At 40.0% G+C, this 13,251-nt stretch overlaps 1 protein-coding gene across 6 annotated transcripts in view; it reads left to right on the top strand.

Moving 5' to 3' along the window:
• TLK2 (tousled like kinase 2) overlaps window positions 1-13,251 on the top strand; it is a 102,276-nt gene that overhangs the window by 76,756 nt on the left and 12,269 nt on the right. For all 6 annotated transcript variants that reach the window (XM_060290522.2, XM_060290523.2, XM_030843289.3 and 3 more), the window contains 3 exons: window positions 222-303; window positions 4,037-4,128; window positions 9,706-9,795. In XM_060290522.2, the coding sequence (XP_060146505.1) occupies window positions 222-303; window positions 4,037-4,128; window positions 9,706-9,795 (264 nt within the window). The remainder of the gene's footprint in view (window positions 1-221; window positions 304-4,036; window positions 4,129-9,705; window positions 9,796-13,251) is intronic.

Here is a 13,251-nt window from a genome sequence, read left to right as displayed (position 1 = left end):
ATGACTCCACAGCTAATGCTGTTCATTGTAATTATGCTGTCTCTTTGAACTATAGAACTTATTTTAGGCTCAGAATTAGCTATATTGTGATGATTGCCAAACTGTTGGCAGCATCTGTAATCATGTGTATAACATGTTAGATATTCTGGAAATTTTGCAAACATGGAAAATTGTGTAGCCCTTGACCTCAGGATGTTGTTATCTATCTGCTGTTTCCACAGATTTAAAGATCATCCAACGCTAAATGACAGATATTTGTTGTTACATCTTTTGGGTAGAGGAGGTTTCAGTGAAGTTTACAAGGTAAGTATGAGGAACTTCGTACAGGGACTGAGGGTTAAATTATTGGTTATTACAAACTTGGAGATCATTTAGAATAGTGATATAACTCTGGGTTGATATCTATTGGTTGAAATTCCAAAAACTTTTAAGAACCTGTATCTTTGGGAGAACTACTTCCAGTAAACTTGTTGACTAAAACAGGATTCAATATTTTACCCTGTTTTCAAGTTTGAAAAGTAAATAATTACAGATTTTAAAAGAAAAAACAGGAAGGGAAAACAACACTCATTTCTGGATAATGGAATCTTTCTGCCTCATCTGTATTTGTTAGAGATGAGTGTTACTTTTATTCTCATAAGTTTTTGTTTTGTTTTTACAAAATGGATGTGTTAAAAAGTTAATTCTTTGAAAACCTGTTTTTTGCTTTTAAAATGTTCCCATCTTCTAAGTCAGAGTGTTTAGTAGCACTGGTGTTCTGAAGGATTGTCCTGGCTTCCAGTACTTCAGTCGGGCCAGCAAAGAACAGGCTACTAATACGAAGCCTCCAGTTGATTTTCCCTAGATGAGGAATTCGGCCTGTTTTAAATATACTTGTAGATACATAACATGTTCACCAGTCACAGCCTCCTTGAATTTCTCTAGATGTTTCTGGCACCTGGCTTTTAAATGCTGAATTGGTTTATTAAGTGGTCTTTACTGCATGACCCTGGTAATTCTCTCTTTTCTAAGGTGTAACCTTCACTGTTAATGATTTATATTATGCCCATATGAGTTTTTATATAGGAAATCTTTTGAGTAAAATAATTAGTTTTTATTTCAGATAAAAACTAGTTCTACTGTTTTCCCTTTTTTTAATGTTAATTTTTTCTTGTGATGATATATACACAAAATTTGCCATTTTAACCATTTTTAAGTGTACAATTCAGTGGCATTAAGTACAATCACAATGTTGTGAAACATCATCACTTTCCATTTCCAGAACTATAAGCATATTTCTAGTGTACTGCTGGGTTTGATTTTCTAATATTCTGCTCGTATTTTTAATCTGTGATCGTAAGTGGGACTGGCTTATAGTTGTCTTCTATGTGCAAGCAGCATTGTCTAGCTTTGATGTCATAGTTATCCTAGAATGAGTTGTGAAATTACCCTTTTCCCATGTTCTGGAATGCTTTGCATTACATGTTGGCTACTTGAAAGTTTGTTAGAGCTAAATCATAAAATCACCTGGGTAGGTGTCATTTTAGAGGAAAACTATTTGACAACCTTTTCAATTCCTTCTACAAATATCGAGCTATTCAGATTTTTTCCCCCTCCTTAAGTCAGTTTTGGTAATTCATTTTTTCTGAAAAATCATCCTATTTCATCTTGATTTAAAAATATCGTGCATACCTTAGTTATTTCTCTTCTCTTATGAAATGTTTATTTTTGTATCTCTTGACTGATAGGCCAGAGATTAGTCAATGTTTCTTTTTTCCTCTGGAGATTAACTTTTTATTTTTGTTGATCGGATCTACTATTTGATTTGTTGTCTATTTCATTAACTTCTGCTTTCAAACCTTCCTTCTTTCTTTCTGCTTTCTTTGTGTTCATTCTTGAGTCATATACTTAGTTTATTTTTTATTTTTGATAACTTTTTTGATTGTGATAAAGAACACATAGCATAAAATTTACCAATTTAACATTTTTTAAGTGTATAGTTCAGTAGTAGTAGGTATATTCATGTTGTTGTGAAACAGATCTCCAGAACTTTTTCATCTTGCAGAACTGAAGTTCTACCCACTAATCAACAGCTCTCCTTTTCCTTCTCTCCCCAGCCGCTGGTAGCCACAATTCTGCTTTCTGTTTTTATTAACTTGATTACTTTTAGTTAACTCATACGAGTGGACTCACACAGTGTCTGTCTTTTTGTGACTGGTTTATTTCACTTAGCATAATGTTCTCAAAGTTCATCCATGTTGAAGCATGTGACAAGATTTTCTTCTTTTTAAGGCTGAATAACCCTCAGTTGTATGTATATACTTCATTTTCTTTATCCATTCATCTGTCAGTGGACATTTGGGTTGCTTCCTCCTCTGGTCTGTTGTGAATAGTGCTGCTTTGAACATGCATATGCAAATATCTCTTTGAGACCCTGCTTTCAGTTCTTTTGGCTATATTCCCAGAAGTGGGACTATTCCGTTTTTAAAATCATCAAAATTGGTTCTTGGGGCTTCCCAGTTACTTGTTAGTGATTTCTTCATATTTTTTCCTAATGTATCCTTCAAACATTTTAACACTTCTGAAATCTGAATGCCTCTGACAATGATGTGTTCATTAATGTAGTTATTCTTTTGCTGTTCTCCGCTCTCCAGAAGCCCTTCTTAGATTAGTGGTGGATCACAGTGCCTTGGATTCAGAAATAGGGTTTGGTAATTGGAGAAAATGACACTTGTAGTTCATTAGTGCTCTTACAAATTAGGTGGTATTTAATCTGGCTTTTAATAGCTTGAAATGATTCTCTTATGGCCATGATGGATACATGCATACAGGTGGACTTCATTCAGACTCTGTAAGAAAAATAGAGTTCAAAAGTTTCCATTTCTGTGAAATAAGATATTCTGTTTGAATTGAATGGTTTTTATATTTAAAAAATACTGGTTTAAATTTGGTATAAATTAGAAGTTTCTTTTATAATCAGGCCTCTCTTGTATCCTGTGCTTTCTTAGAGGTAGCTTACATCTTTAAAAGGTCTGTAGAATGGTAATCACCGCTATTCATGGACTGTATATCCTGTGCCTGTTGCCTTCATCTGTTCAAACATTTGTGGAAACTGACAGATAGGTGGTAATAGTGTTGAAACTGGAGTAGTAAGTTTTTAATCTGAACTTTAAAACCTAGGAAGAACTATTCATTCTAAAAGAGTTCCTCAGTAAATTCTTTTGTATTGGGGAAATCTATTGTAAAATGCTACTTACTTTTTTTCAAATTGTGATTTACACCAGGCATCTTCGAAAATCTATCCGTTACCTTTTTTCACCCCATAATATAGCACTACCTAGCTGATGTGGAACTTGCCAGCAGTGGTGGTCTTTGGGGAAAGTATGTCCCTTTCTTTGGACAGTGCTGGAGAAGCGATTTGGTGTGACTAACTTCAGACATTGTTGCGATCCAAAATTGCTTTTTATTTATCCAGTATATAGGGGTGGGATTAAGTAAATTTAGCAAAGAGGTGTATCCTGGGGGTTTCTTTCTCAAGGAGGCAGATAGTCTATGTCCCTAGCATTTCAAAAGTGGCAGGACCTCTGAACCTAAAACTGCTCTAAAAATAAAGCCTATTAAAAAATCTTAAAAAAAAAAAAAAAAAGTGGCAGGACTTACTGTTGAAGAATGTCAGGTCCCAGTGTCAGCTGAGGGATGAGAGCCAGCTTAGGGAAGAAAGGTCCCAAATAAGGTAGGTGATGTCCAGAAAGAGAATTGTTTAGAAGTGACTGTTAAGGCATGGGCTGTCTTTCTGTTTGTGGTGTATGCTTGGTTTTATTTTCTGAACCCTTTGGTGCCAGTGCGTCTGGAGACTTCTAAATTATCTGATCACAAGTTTCAAGAAAGATGATTGCAACTCTGAAACAAGTGTATGTTGTGTTGTCCGCTGTTGTTGTTGTTTAATAATGCATTTTGGACTTTGAGTATGTTGGTCTGTTAAACAGAAGCTTCAAGTCAGTTGCCTGTAATTCTCGTTAGCATTATCCAGAATATAATTTATTCCTTTTCTTTATAGGCATTTGATCTAACAGAACAAAGATATGTAGCTGTGAAAATTCACCAGTTAAATAAAAACTGGAGAGATGAGAAAAAGGAGAATTACCACAAGTAAGTGATATTAGAGTGTCTGATTTTTCAAAATTTAGTAATAATAGCTGTAGTTTGAGCACTGTGTTAAGAGCTTTACATGCATTGTTGTTGTTGTTTCATTTAATCCTCATAACTGTCCTAGGAGAGTGAATAAATTTTCCATCTTACTGCTAAGGAAACTGATACTTAAAGAATTTGAGTAACAGTTAAGAAATGGCTGAGCTGGTATTTAAATCTAGACTTCCCTTAATCCAAAGCCAGTGGGTTTAACCATCCCCTTCCATTGAGCATCTAAAATTAGCTATAATAAACAAGTAAAGCCTCAGAAATTATTGTTGCTTGTCTGTAGAAACCAGATGTGAGAGTGTTCTTCAGTGGTCTGGGGACCCTGGGGAGCTCCGGGTGGGGCTTTGTCTGCTGCTTCAGTCACCTCGTCGTAAAGGAGACAATGTGGGGCGCCTGGTGTGCCTCGGTGGTACTTGTTTGACTTGTTCAGGCCCTCAGTGCTGAGCTCACCTTCCCCATCATAGTTTGCCCATCTCAGAGTTCTTGGTCTTCAGCGTCCAGCTCGCTGTGCTTTCCCCTCTTCAGAATGCCACTCACAGTGGCCCCCATCTGTGCCTGGGGTACGGGGTGAGAGGGTGGCTCTCTAGAATGAATAGTTATCACATGAGCGGGTGTGAATGTCTTTGTTCCACTGATGTCAGGCCTTGCCTGTCTCTCCTCTGAGCTTCAGAACATTGGAGTTCATGGTTCACTTGCTTTGGAGGCCATGCAGACTTAATTTGCTGTTAGGATCCCCACTGGGTTTAATATTGTTTCCTTGTTGTAGGTACAAATACTACATTAGACATGTCCTACCCCTGAAAGGAGGAAACAGCCCCTTTTGATGTAAAGCAGTCTACCTCCTTTCTATAAAAGCAGTTTTGTTTTTTTTTTCCTATAAATACTACTTTGGAGGGAAAAAGGCAGTGGACTTTAGCCAACTTTTAGTTAGCTTCTAAGTCTTAGTGGAAAAATAAAACATTTCTACATCATCAACCCATTCTTCAGGCATGGAGCAAGGCAACTCCTGCTCTATACCTACTGTTCATCCGGGACCTGGGAACTCTTGCTGTTCCATGCAGATTGGCAGTGGTGCTCAGCACTCGGGGAGAGAAGGTTCCTGTGGCATTAAGAGAAGTGGGGCTTAGCAGAGGTAGGAAAGTGGATGATGTGTGCTCTGTGCATGGCACCCCTCATGCGTCCCTTATGTGAGAGGCAGCTGCAGTCCAGATGCTTCTGAGGAGCAGTTACATTATTATAAGTACATTCCAGGCATTTGACATGCAGGGACGAATAGCACGCGGCAGCGAATGCCAGGGAGCACTTGAGAGAAGGAAACCACATGTTATTCTGACCAGTTAGAAAAACGGTGAGAAATGTCCTTATTATATTGAGACTCAGAGTACCTAAGGGTATAGGAACAGTTCCTGCATCTCTTTCAAAATACCCTTCAGCTATCCTCGGAGCCTGTGCCGCAGCTTGTGTGCACTGCCCGTTCCAAACCAGCTGACTCTACGAGGGGACAACCTTGGTCAACCTTGAGGAAGTAGTTCCTGTGCAGAGACTTATACAGATTTTACCTAGTCTCAGTATCCAGCTTTCAGGCTGATCTTAAAGAGAACACTGGTGTCGAATACTGTAGTGACTGCAGGTGGGGTTGTGCTCACTGTAGCCTTTTTTTTTTTTTTTTTTTTTTTTTGCGGTACGCTGGCCCCTCCCTGTTGTGGCCTCTCCCGTTGGGGAGCACAGGCTCCGGACGCGCAGGCTCAGCGGCCATGGCTCACGGGGCCAGCCGCTCCGCGGCATGTGGGATCTTCCCGGACCAGGGCACGAACCCGTGTCCCCTGTATCGGCAGGCAGACCCTCAACCACTGCGCCACCAGGGAAGCCCCCACTGTAGCCTTTTGAAGCAGTGAGGGGTTGAAGTCAGGACCATGCACCTCCTTGACACATTTGGCAAGCTGTTTTGAGTCCTGACGGGTGTAGATTGGTTCTCTTTTCACATTTGTCTACCAGATGGAGTCACAGAGCAAGTGAAGGGGACAGTCTCGTTTTTCTGAGTTCTGTACCGGTTCAGCTGTGGTTCGCAGTGGTGCCCTCCTATTCTTTGTTTCCTCACCAAGGCGGGAGTCCTGACTCCTGAGCACCTTCTGTGGAGCCATCTGGGCAGGAGCTGTTTCCCAGTTGACAGACACACTGGGGAGGGGGTGTGCAAAGTTGTTGTGACCTCTTCATCCTTGAGGGGAAATTCTTAAAGCACTTCCACCTTTCTTTGAAAGATTTTGCTTGCTAACTGATATGAAATCATACTGATGAATTTCAGGCTACAAATAATAGTGAATTAGCAAAATGTTATTAACTCCCTTGAACTTAAATTAAGGAGGCTTATATCAGGCACCAAACAGATTTTAGAGAGTGCTTCAAAACTTCAGTGTTAAACTGAAAAGTAGTACACTTCAGTGTTGTGGTAACATTATGAAATACGAAAATGCTACTGTTACCCTCCATAGTAAGGTCTTTTGATTGCTTTTCGCTTTGTGGGGATGACTTCCAAGCCCCATCTGGAATCAGAACATTTATTTGGGTAAAAAAGAAGGAAAAATTCAAAGAAAATAGAAGGTTGTTCTATTGTTTATTTTTGAGTTCTGTTCTATACCCCCTTTCCTCTCCTCTCCCCACAAACACAAAGTAAACTGATTGTTTTACTTTTGCATTATTAAAGCATTAATAGGTATTACTCGATTTCTTTAACTCCCCAAAATAGCATATTAAGAACTTTATGGTAGGAAAAACTTCATATAAAGCTATCCACAGAAATAATTGTATCTGAAGTAGTTAGTATACTCTTTTTTGTGGGGGGGGGGCTGCGTTGCTACGCGCAGGCTTTCTCTAGTTGCGGCGAGCAGGGGCTACTCTGTTGCAGTGTGCAGGCTTCTCATTGCAGTGGCTTCTCTTGTGGGGGAGTGTGGGGTCTAGGCGCGCAGGCTTCAGTAGTTGTGGCTTGCGGCCTCTAGAGCGCAGGCTCAGTAGTTGTGGCTCAGGGGCTTAGTTGCTCCGCGGCATGTGGGATCTTCCCGGACCAGGGCTCAAACCCGTGTCCCCTGCATTGGCAGGCGGATTCTCAACCACTGCACCACCAGGGAAGTCCAAAGTAGTTAGTATACTCTTGTATGATACTCTTTTCTAATTTTCTAGGATAAAATTATTGAAAGTCTAAATATAGATCCACTTAGAGTAAAAGACTAACACTTAAAAAAAGAAAAAAGACTAACACTTTAGTGGATACGTTATTTCCAGCCTTCTATTTAAGTTTCTGTATTTATAGTACATTAGTCCCTTGGATGCTTAGTTGAAAGTTGAACATAAAAAGGACATGGCAGAGCCTCTGCCTTGCCTGCTGAACCGTAAGGAATGGCCTTAGAGCCTGACGTGACGTTGAGGGAGTGCTTTCAGTGACACACAGAAAGTTTTCTTAGTTGGCGAGAACTTTGCCACTTTCTTTGATTCATAATTTTTGCCTCCTTTATTTTCCTCTATTTTTTATACCACGATGGAGAAATTGGTCTTTACTTTGAAAAGCACAAAAATCAAAAAGTTAAAAGGGCAGAGGACTATAGATTTATAGTGTGTGAGAGTAAGAAATGACTTAATGGTAATCTGTTTAGACCATAGGTTTCTAAATTTGTTTTCTTTTTTTAGAAACAGCATCACCTTTATTTTACCAAATGAAATATTACATGGAATCTTTTTTTTTGGCTGCACTGTGTGGCATGTGAGATCTTAATTCCCCAACCAGGGATCACACCTGTGCCCCCTGCATTGGAAGCATGGAGTCTTATGCACTGGACTGTCCTGTGGAATATATATATAAATATATATATATATAGTTTGTCTATTTATTTATTTAGGCTGCGTTGGGTCTTCGTTGCTGTGCACGGGCTTTCTCTAGTTGCAGCGAGCAGGGGCTGCTCTTCGTTGTGGTGTGTGGGCTTCTCATTGTGGTGGCTTCTCTTGTTGGGGAGCATGGGCACTAGGCACCCAGGCTTCGGTAGTTGCAGCACGTGGGCTCTAGAGCACAGACTCAGTAGTTGTGGGCGCATGGGTTTAGTTGCTCCACGGCATGTGGGATCCTCCTGGACCAGGGCTTGAACCTGTGTCCCCTGCATTGGCAGGCGGATTCTTAATCACTGCACTACCCGTGGAATCTTGATATGTGAAAAAGGACAGTGTGGAGCTGCTTTGGTGGGATGGGGGGTTGGGTCAAAGCTACGTTTGCTTAGCTTCTCTTTGGAGGCATCCAAATCTAGGGAGCTCCCTTTAAAACTTCCAGTCCACTGCCGTGATGGTGCAGGCCCACAAGGCCGGAGAGGGGGCATCATGGAGCTCAGACTCAAAGCCTGGTTTCTTGATCCCAGTGCCTCCTGTGTTCTAACGCTGCTCTGCCTCAGTGCTGGAAAGTTTTTTCTTTTCAGAAAGACATAAAGATGCTGATGAAATTAAGCATCAGAAGAAGCAAAAACTGCCAAAAATGGCCACTTGAAAAATAAGCCTAGTCAGACAAATTTCCATTGGGGAAGAATATTTAATTACTTTTAGATTCCTATCCTTCCCCTCCCTCTTCCCCTAGTCGTTCCTCAGCTTTTCTTTGGTTGAGTACTTTCTGTGTATTTTTGATATGCTAGAGTACATTTCAGAAAATAACACACTTTTTTTTTAATCATACTATGGAAAGTTTCCCTTTTCTGACTCTTGTCTTACAACAAAATGCCCCAAACTAAATGGTGCTAGATTACTTAAAATATAATAATATCCTATTACTCTCTTTGTAAGTGAGAACTAAATGTTACTCTTTTAAAATTCAGTATATGAATTTGCCAGATTATATCGTACATTTTTGTTCCTAATCTTACTAAATAATTTTAAATTGGAAAAGTACTAAAGAAGAAAGATGTTAATACATACATACATACATATATATATATATATATTCTTGTTATAAGAAAACTGGGGTTTCCATAATTTCAAACTTTTGATCAAATTAACATTTTCTTAAAAGAAAGTAAAGCTGATAGTCTTTTAAATTTCTTTTTGTAAGGAGTAGGATTTAAAAACAAACAAATACAAAGCACTGCTAATTGCCTTTTCTAACAGGTAATCCTTTTACCCAGTGAATTTACATGCTAACATTGATCCCCTTGATGTAACCCCAGGATATGTAACATTTATAGATAGAAAATATCAGCTTTAGAGGAAAGAAAAGAATGCTGTCTTTATAATTTTTAAAGTTCTGATATTTGGGTATAAATATAAAAGAGATTACCATAGAATGAACTCGAAAGGGATAAAAGGTTAGCACCTACTATTTTCTCAACAGCTTGGTAGATACTGGTAGAGAAAATAAGATGAAGAAAGATCAGGGGACTAGATGGACCTGAATGGAATGAATGTTCGGGAACAATGGAGAAGTGAGAGAATAAATTAGGAGTATCCTGGAAGAGCTCTAAGAGACAGGCCAAAATGCAAAATGTTAATTTTCCATTTTGTTTACAGGCATGCATGTAGGGAGTACCGGATTCACAAAGAACTGGATCATCCCAGAATAGTTAAACTGTATGATTACTTTTCACTGGACACTGACTCGTAAGTGCTATGCCATTTTAGCTTAGCAGATAATATTTTCTTGCAGTGTGTTGACTACTCATGGAATAGAGTTTAAATCTGGGTCCAGGAAATGCTCTCTGAGGGGACCAAATATACTTATGGGCAAATGATCATATTTGAATTCAGATTTGGGCCAGCAAGACGTCTCTTGGCCACAGGGTGTGTGCTGTTGTGTGCTGGTAAATGTTTAACAACCAGCTTGGTGGGGAGAGGCATAGGGCTGATTTGTACTGTTTGCCAATTTCTGTGGTATAAATATTCTGAACATGTCCAATTAAAAAAAAAAGCAGCTTTATCGATACATGTTTACATACATACAGTTCACCCATTTAAAAGTATACAGTTCAGTGGTTTTTAGTGTATTCACAGATATGTACGTTGCAGCCATCACCCTAGTCAATTTTAGAACATTTTCACCACCTCAGAAAGAAACCCTGAACCTTATGCTATCGTCCCCCTATTCTTCCAGCCCCACTCCCTGCCGTAAGCAGCCGCTAATCTACTTTTTGTACCTGTAGATTTGCTATTCTGGACTTTCATATGAATGGATCATATAGTATGTGAACTTCTGTGACTGGCTTCTTTCACTTAGCATGGTGTTTTTTCAAGGTTCTTCTTGTGTCATGTATCAGTACTTCCTTTTTATGACTGGATATATTCCATTGTATGGATACACTACCTTTTGTTTATCCATTCATCCTACCAGTGGCTTAAAAGCCAGCTCACGAAAGTCCTGAAAATTTATCAGCTCTCAGAAACTGGCACAAATTGGTGCCAGCATACCACCGAGAAGCAGCAGTCAGGAGAGTCTCTGCCCCATCCTGATGAGCACTGATGGGCCTCTTAAAGGAGTGCCAGCGGTGTGCCTTTATTGCACAATGAGAATGAATGTGGCGTAGCCCAGTGCTGCATCCTGAAATATAAGTTGGTTCAGAGGCTTATAGGGATTTCGGTCCAGCCCTCTCACTTTGTAGGTGGAGATTTGAGGACCAGGGAAGTTAAGTGACTTGTCTGAGATCTTTAATAACCGTAGGCATTGTTGTATTTCATTACTTGGTATAGGTAAGCTCTAGACCTCTCGGTTTATCCAGGAGTTTAGAAATATTTCAGCATTTGGAGACATTTTCTCTGTTGGAGTCTGAAATGAATCAGGAGAACATACCTAGGTCTGGCCCACAAGTGTTTCCCTCCACCTCTCAGGCTGTTCAGCCTGTTCCAGACAGCAACTGTCTCAGAGGTTGCTGCACAGAGAGCCGGCCGACATTTAGAAGTGGCCCCAAAGGGAGACCATAATTCCCTTTGGAAACATCCACTCAGGGATTTCCCCTTTCCAGTCGGGTGCACCCAGCACAGCCATGTGTGTAGCATGGAGTGGGGTTCAGAAAACCCCACTGTAGTTAGAGAGCAGGTTTCCACAGGGTGGCTTACTGTTTTGCTTTCAGTAAGTTCCTTGAATACTAGGAAGGACACACACACACACACACACACGCACCCCCAAATGTAAGTACAAAAACCGTTTCAAAAATAAATATAATGACTCGGATTATCTGCTGTTTTGAATTGTATACACACTTTTAACTAATCTGAGAAATTGAGTTGATTCTATGCTATTGTTAAGTTGTTTACTTTGTTCTTCCTGTTGTGTGTATGGTGAATTTTTATCAAAAGTAAGTCAGACCATTGTTTTAGAAAGTCTTCTGAGAGTTGTTTGGGTATTAAAAGTGAGATTTTATTTTCAGCTTGCATTGGGTCCAGAATAAATTCACTAAGCATGAGAGTCTTTGCCTCAGATTTCAGCATATCAGATCAGAGAATCTATAAATTTTAGGCATATTTTCTCAGATAGGGTGCTAGCATGCTAGGACATGCTATGTTTCATAAGAAGCATGAGCTGTTGTTCAGTTTGGGGATCCCACAGGACTGTGTGTGTCCGCATTTTGTTGCTGTGCTTTGTGAAGGCCTCAAACTGCCCAGAGCCCCATAGTGCTAGTCCTGCGCCTCTTTAATCTTAGCTGAGTTGGACCTTGCAGGGTATGTTTACCAGGCTCCTTTGTCAGTTGTTATTCAGTGGGGTTCAGCCAATGGGGAGATAGGTGGTGGTGGGTGGAGACCCCTCCGCCCAGCTGTGGTTGCAGTTTCCCTTGGTAAGTCTGGTTCTGGTTGCACCACCCTCCTCCCTTTGGCCCTCTGGCCTTAGGGTGCTAATGCCTTCCTGCTCTAGATGATTTCTGGGGTGCTCACTTTGTCTTCTCAGCTCTTCCGTCATTTCTGGGATTAGTTCCCTGAATTAAAGCCCCTCTGTTATAAATACTGGTTTTTATTTCCCAGCTAGACCCTGAGTGATTTACCCATATTGTCACAGCTTAGAATAGTTTAAAAGGTATTCATCTCTCAGGAAGCCTTCCTTTAGCTTATAACTGCCTTGGAAGATAGACACATGACCCTTAGTGGCACGAATGGTATGTAGTTTTAAATTTGGGTCTGTATGATATATATACAATGGAATATTACTCAGCCATAAAAAGAAACAAAAGTGAGTTATTTGTAGTGAGGTGGATGGACCTAGAGACTGTCATACAGAGTGAAGTAAGTCAGAAAGAGAAAAATAAATGCCGTATGCTAACATATATATATGGAATCTAAAAAAAATATATATGGTTCCGAAGAACCTAGGGGCAGGACAGGAATAAAGACGCAGACGTAGAGAATGGACTTGAGGACACAGGGAGGGGGAAGGGTAAGCTGGGACAAAGTGAGAGAGTGGCATGGACATATATACACTACCAAATGTAAAATAGATAGCTAGTGGGAAGCAGCCGCATAGCACAGGGAGATCAGCTCGGTGCTTTGTGACCACCGAGAGGGGTGGGATAGGGAGGGAGGGTGGGAGGGAGACGCAAGAGGGAGGAGATATGGGGATATATGTATATGTATAGCTGATTCACTTTGTTATAAAGCAGAAACTAACGCACCATTGTAAAGCAATTATACTCCAATAAAGATGTTAAAAAAAAATTGGGGTCTGTATGCTATACTGATACAAGTGAAAGAAAAAAACTCATACTGTGTAATAATACATTTGTTAGAACCATCAATACTGTACTTTAAAAAGCTCTTTTATACCTTGTGTGTTTAGCAAAGAGAAATCATAGTATGTGTCAATCTGGCAGGAGAGGTAGTATGCAACCAGCCCTTGGGACCTAGGCAAACCCTAGATTCTTCCTCACTGTCAGCACTTGAGGTCATATAAAATGTTTGCAGTGACAATTGTGTATTTGATCATAAGGTGCTTGTTTAGAAATGGAGCATTGTGTAGATAGTAAAAGAGGTATCTAGCTTAAATACATTACGGTTCCTGTCAGTATTGTTATAGTCTTGATTCAAGGAGAGGTATGCCCTGGGTGAACTTTAGCACAGCAGGTTCCAGCAGGAAGG

Source organism: Globicephala melas, chromosome 20, assembly GCF_963455315.2.
Source record: "Globicephala melas chromosome 20, mGloMel1.2, whole genome shotgun sequence".
NCBI lineage: Eukaryota > Metazoa > Chordata > Mammalia > Artiodactyla > Delphinidae > Globicephala > Globicephala melas.
The sequence above is the reverse complement of the archived record's forward strand: the minus strand, read 5'-3'. Positions and strand labels throughout refer to the sequence as shown.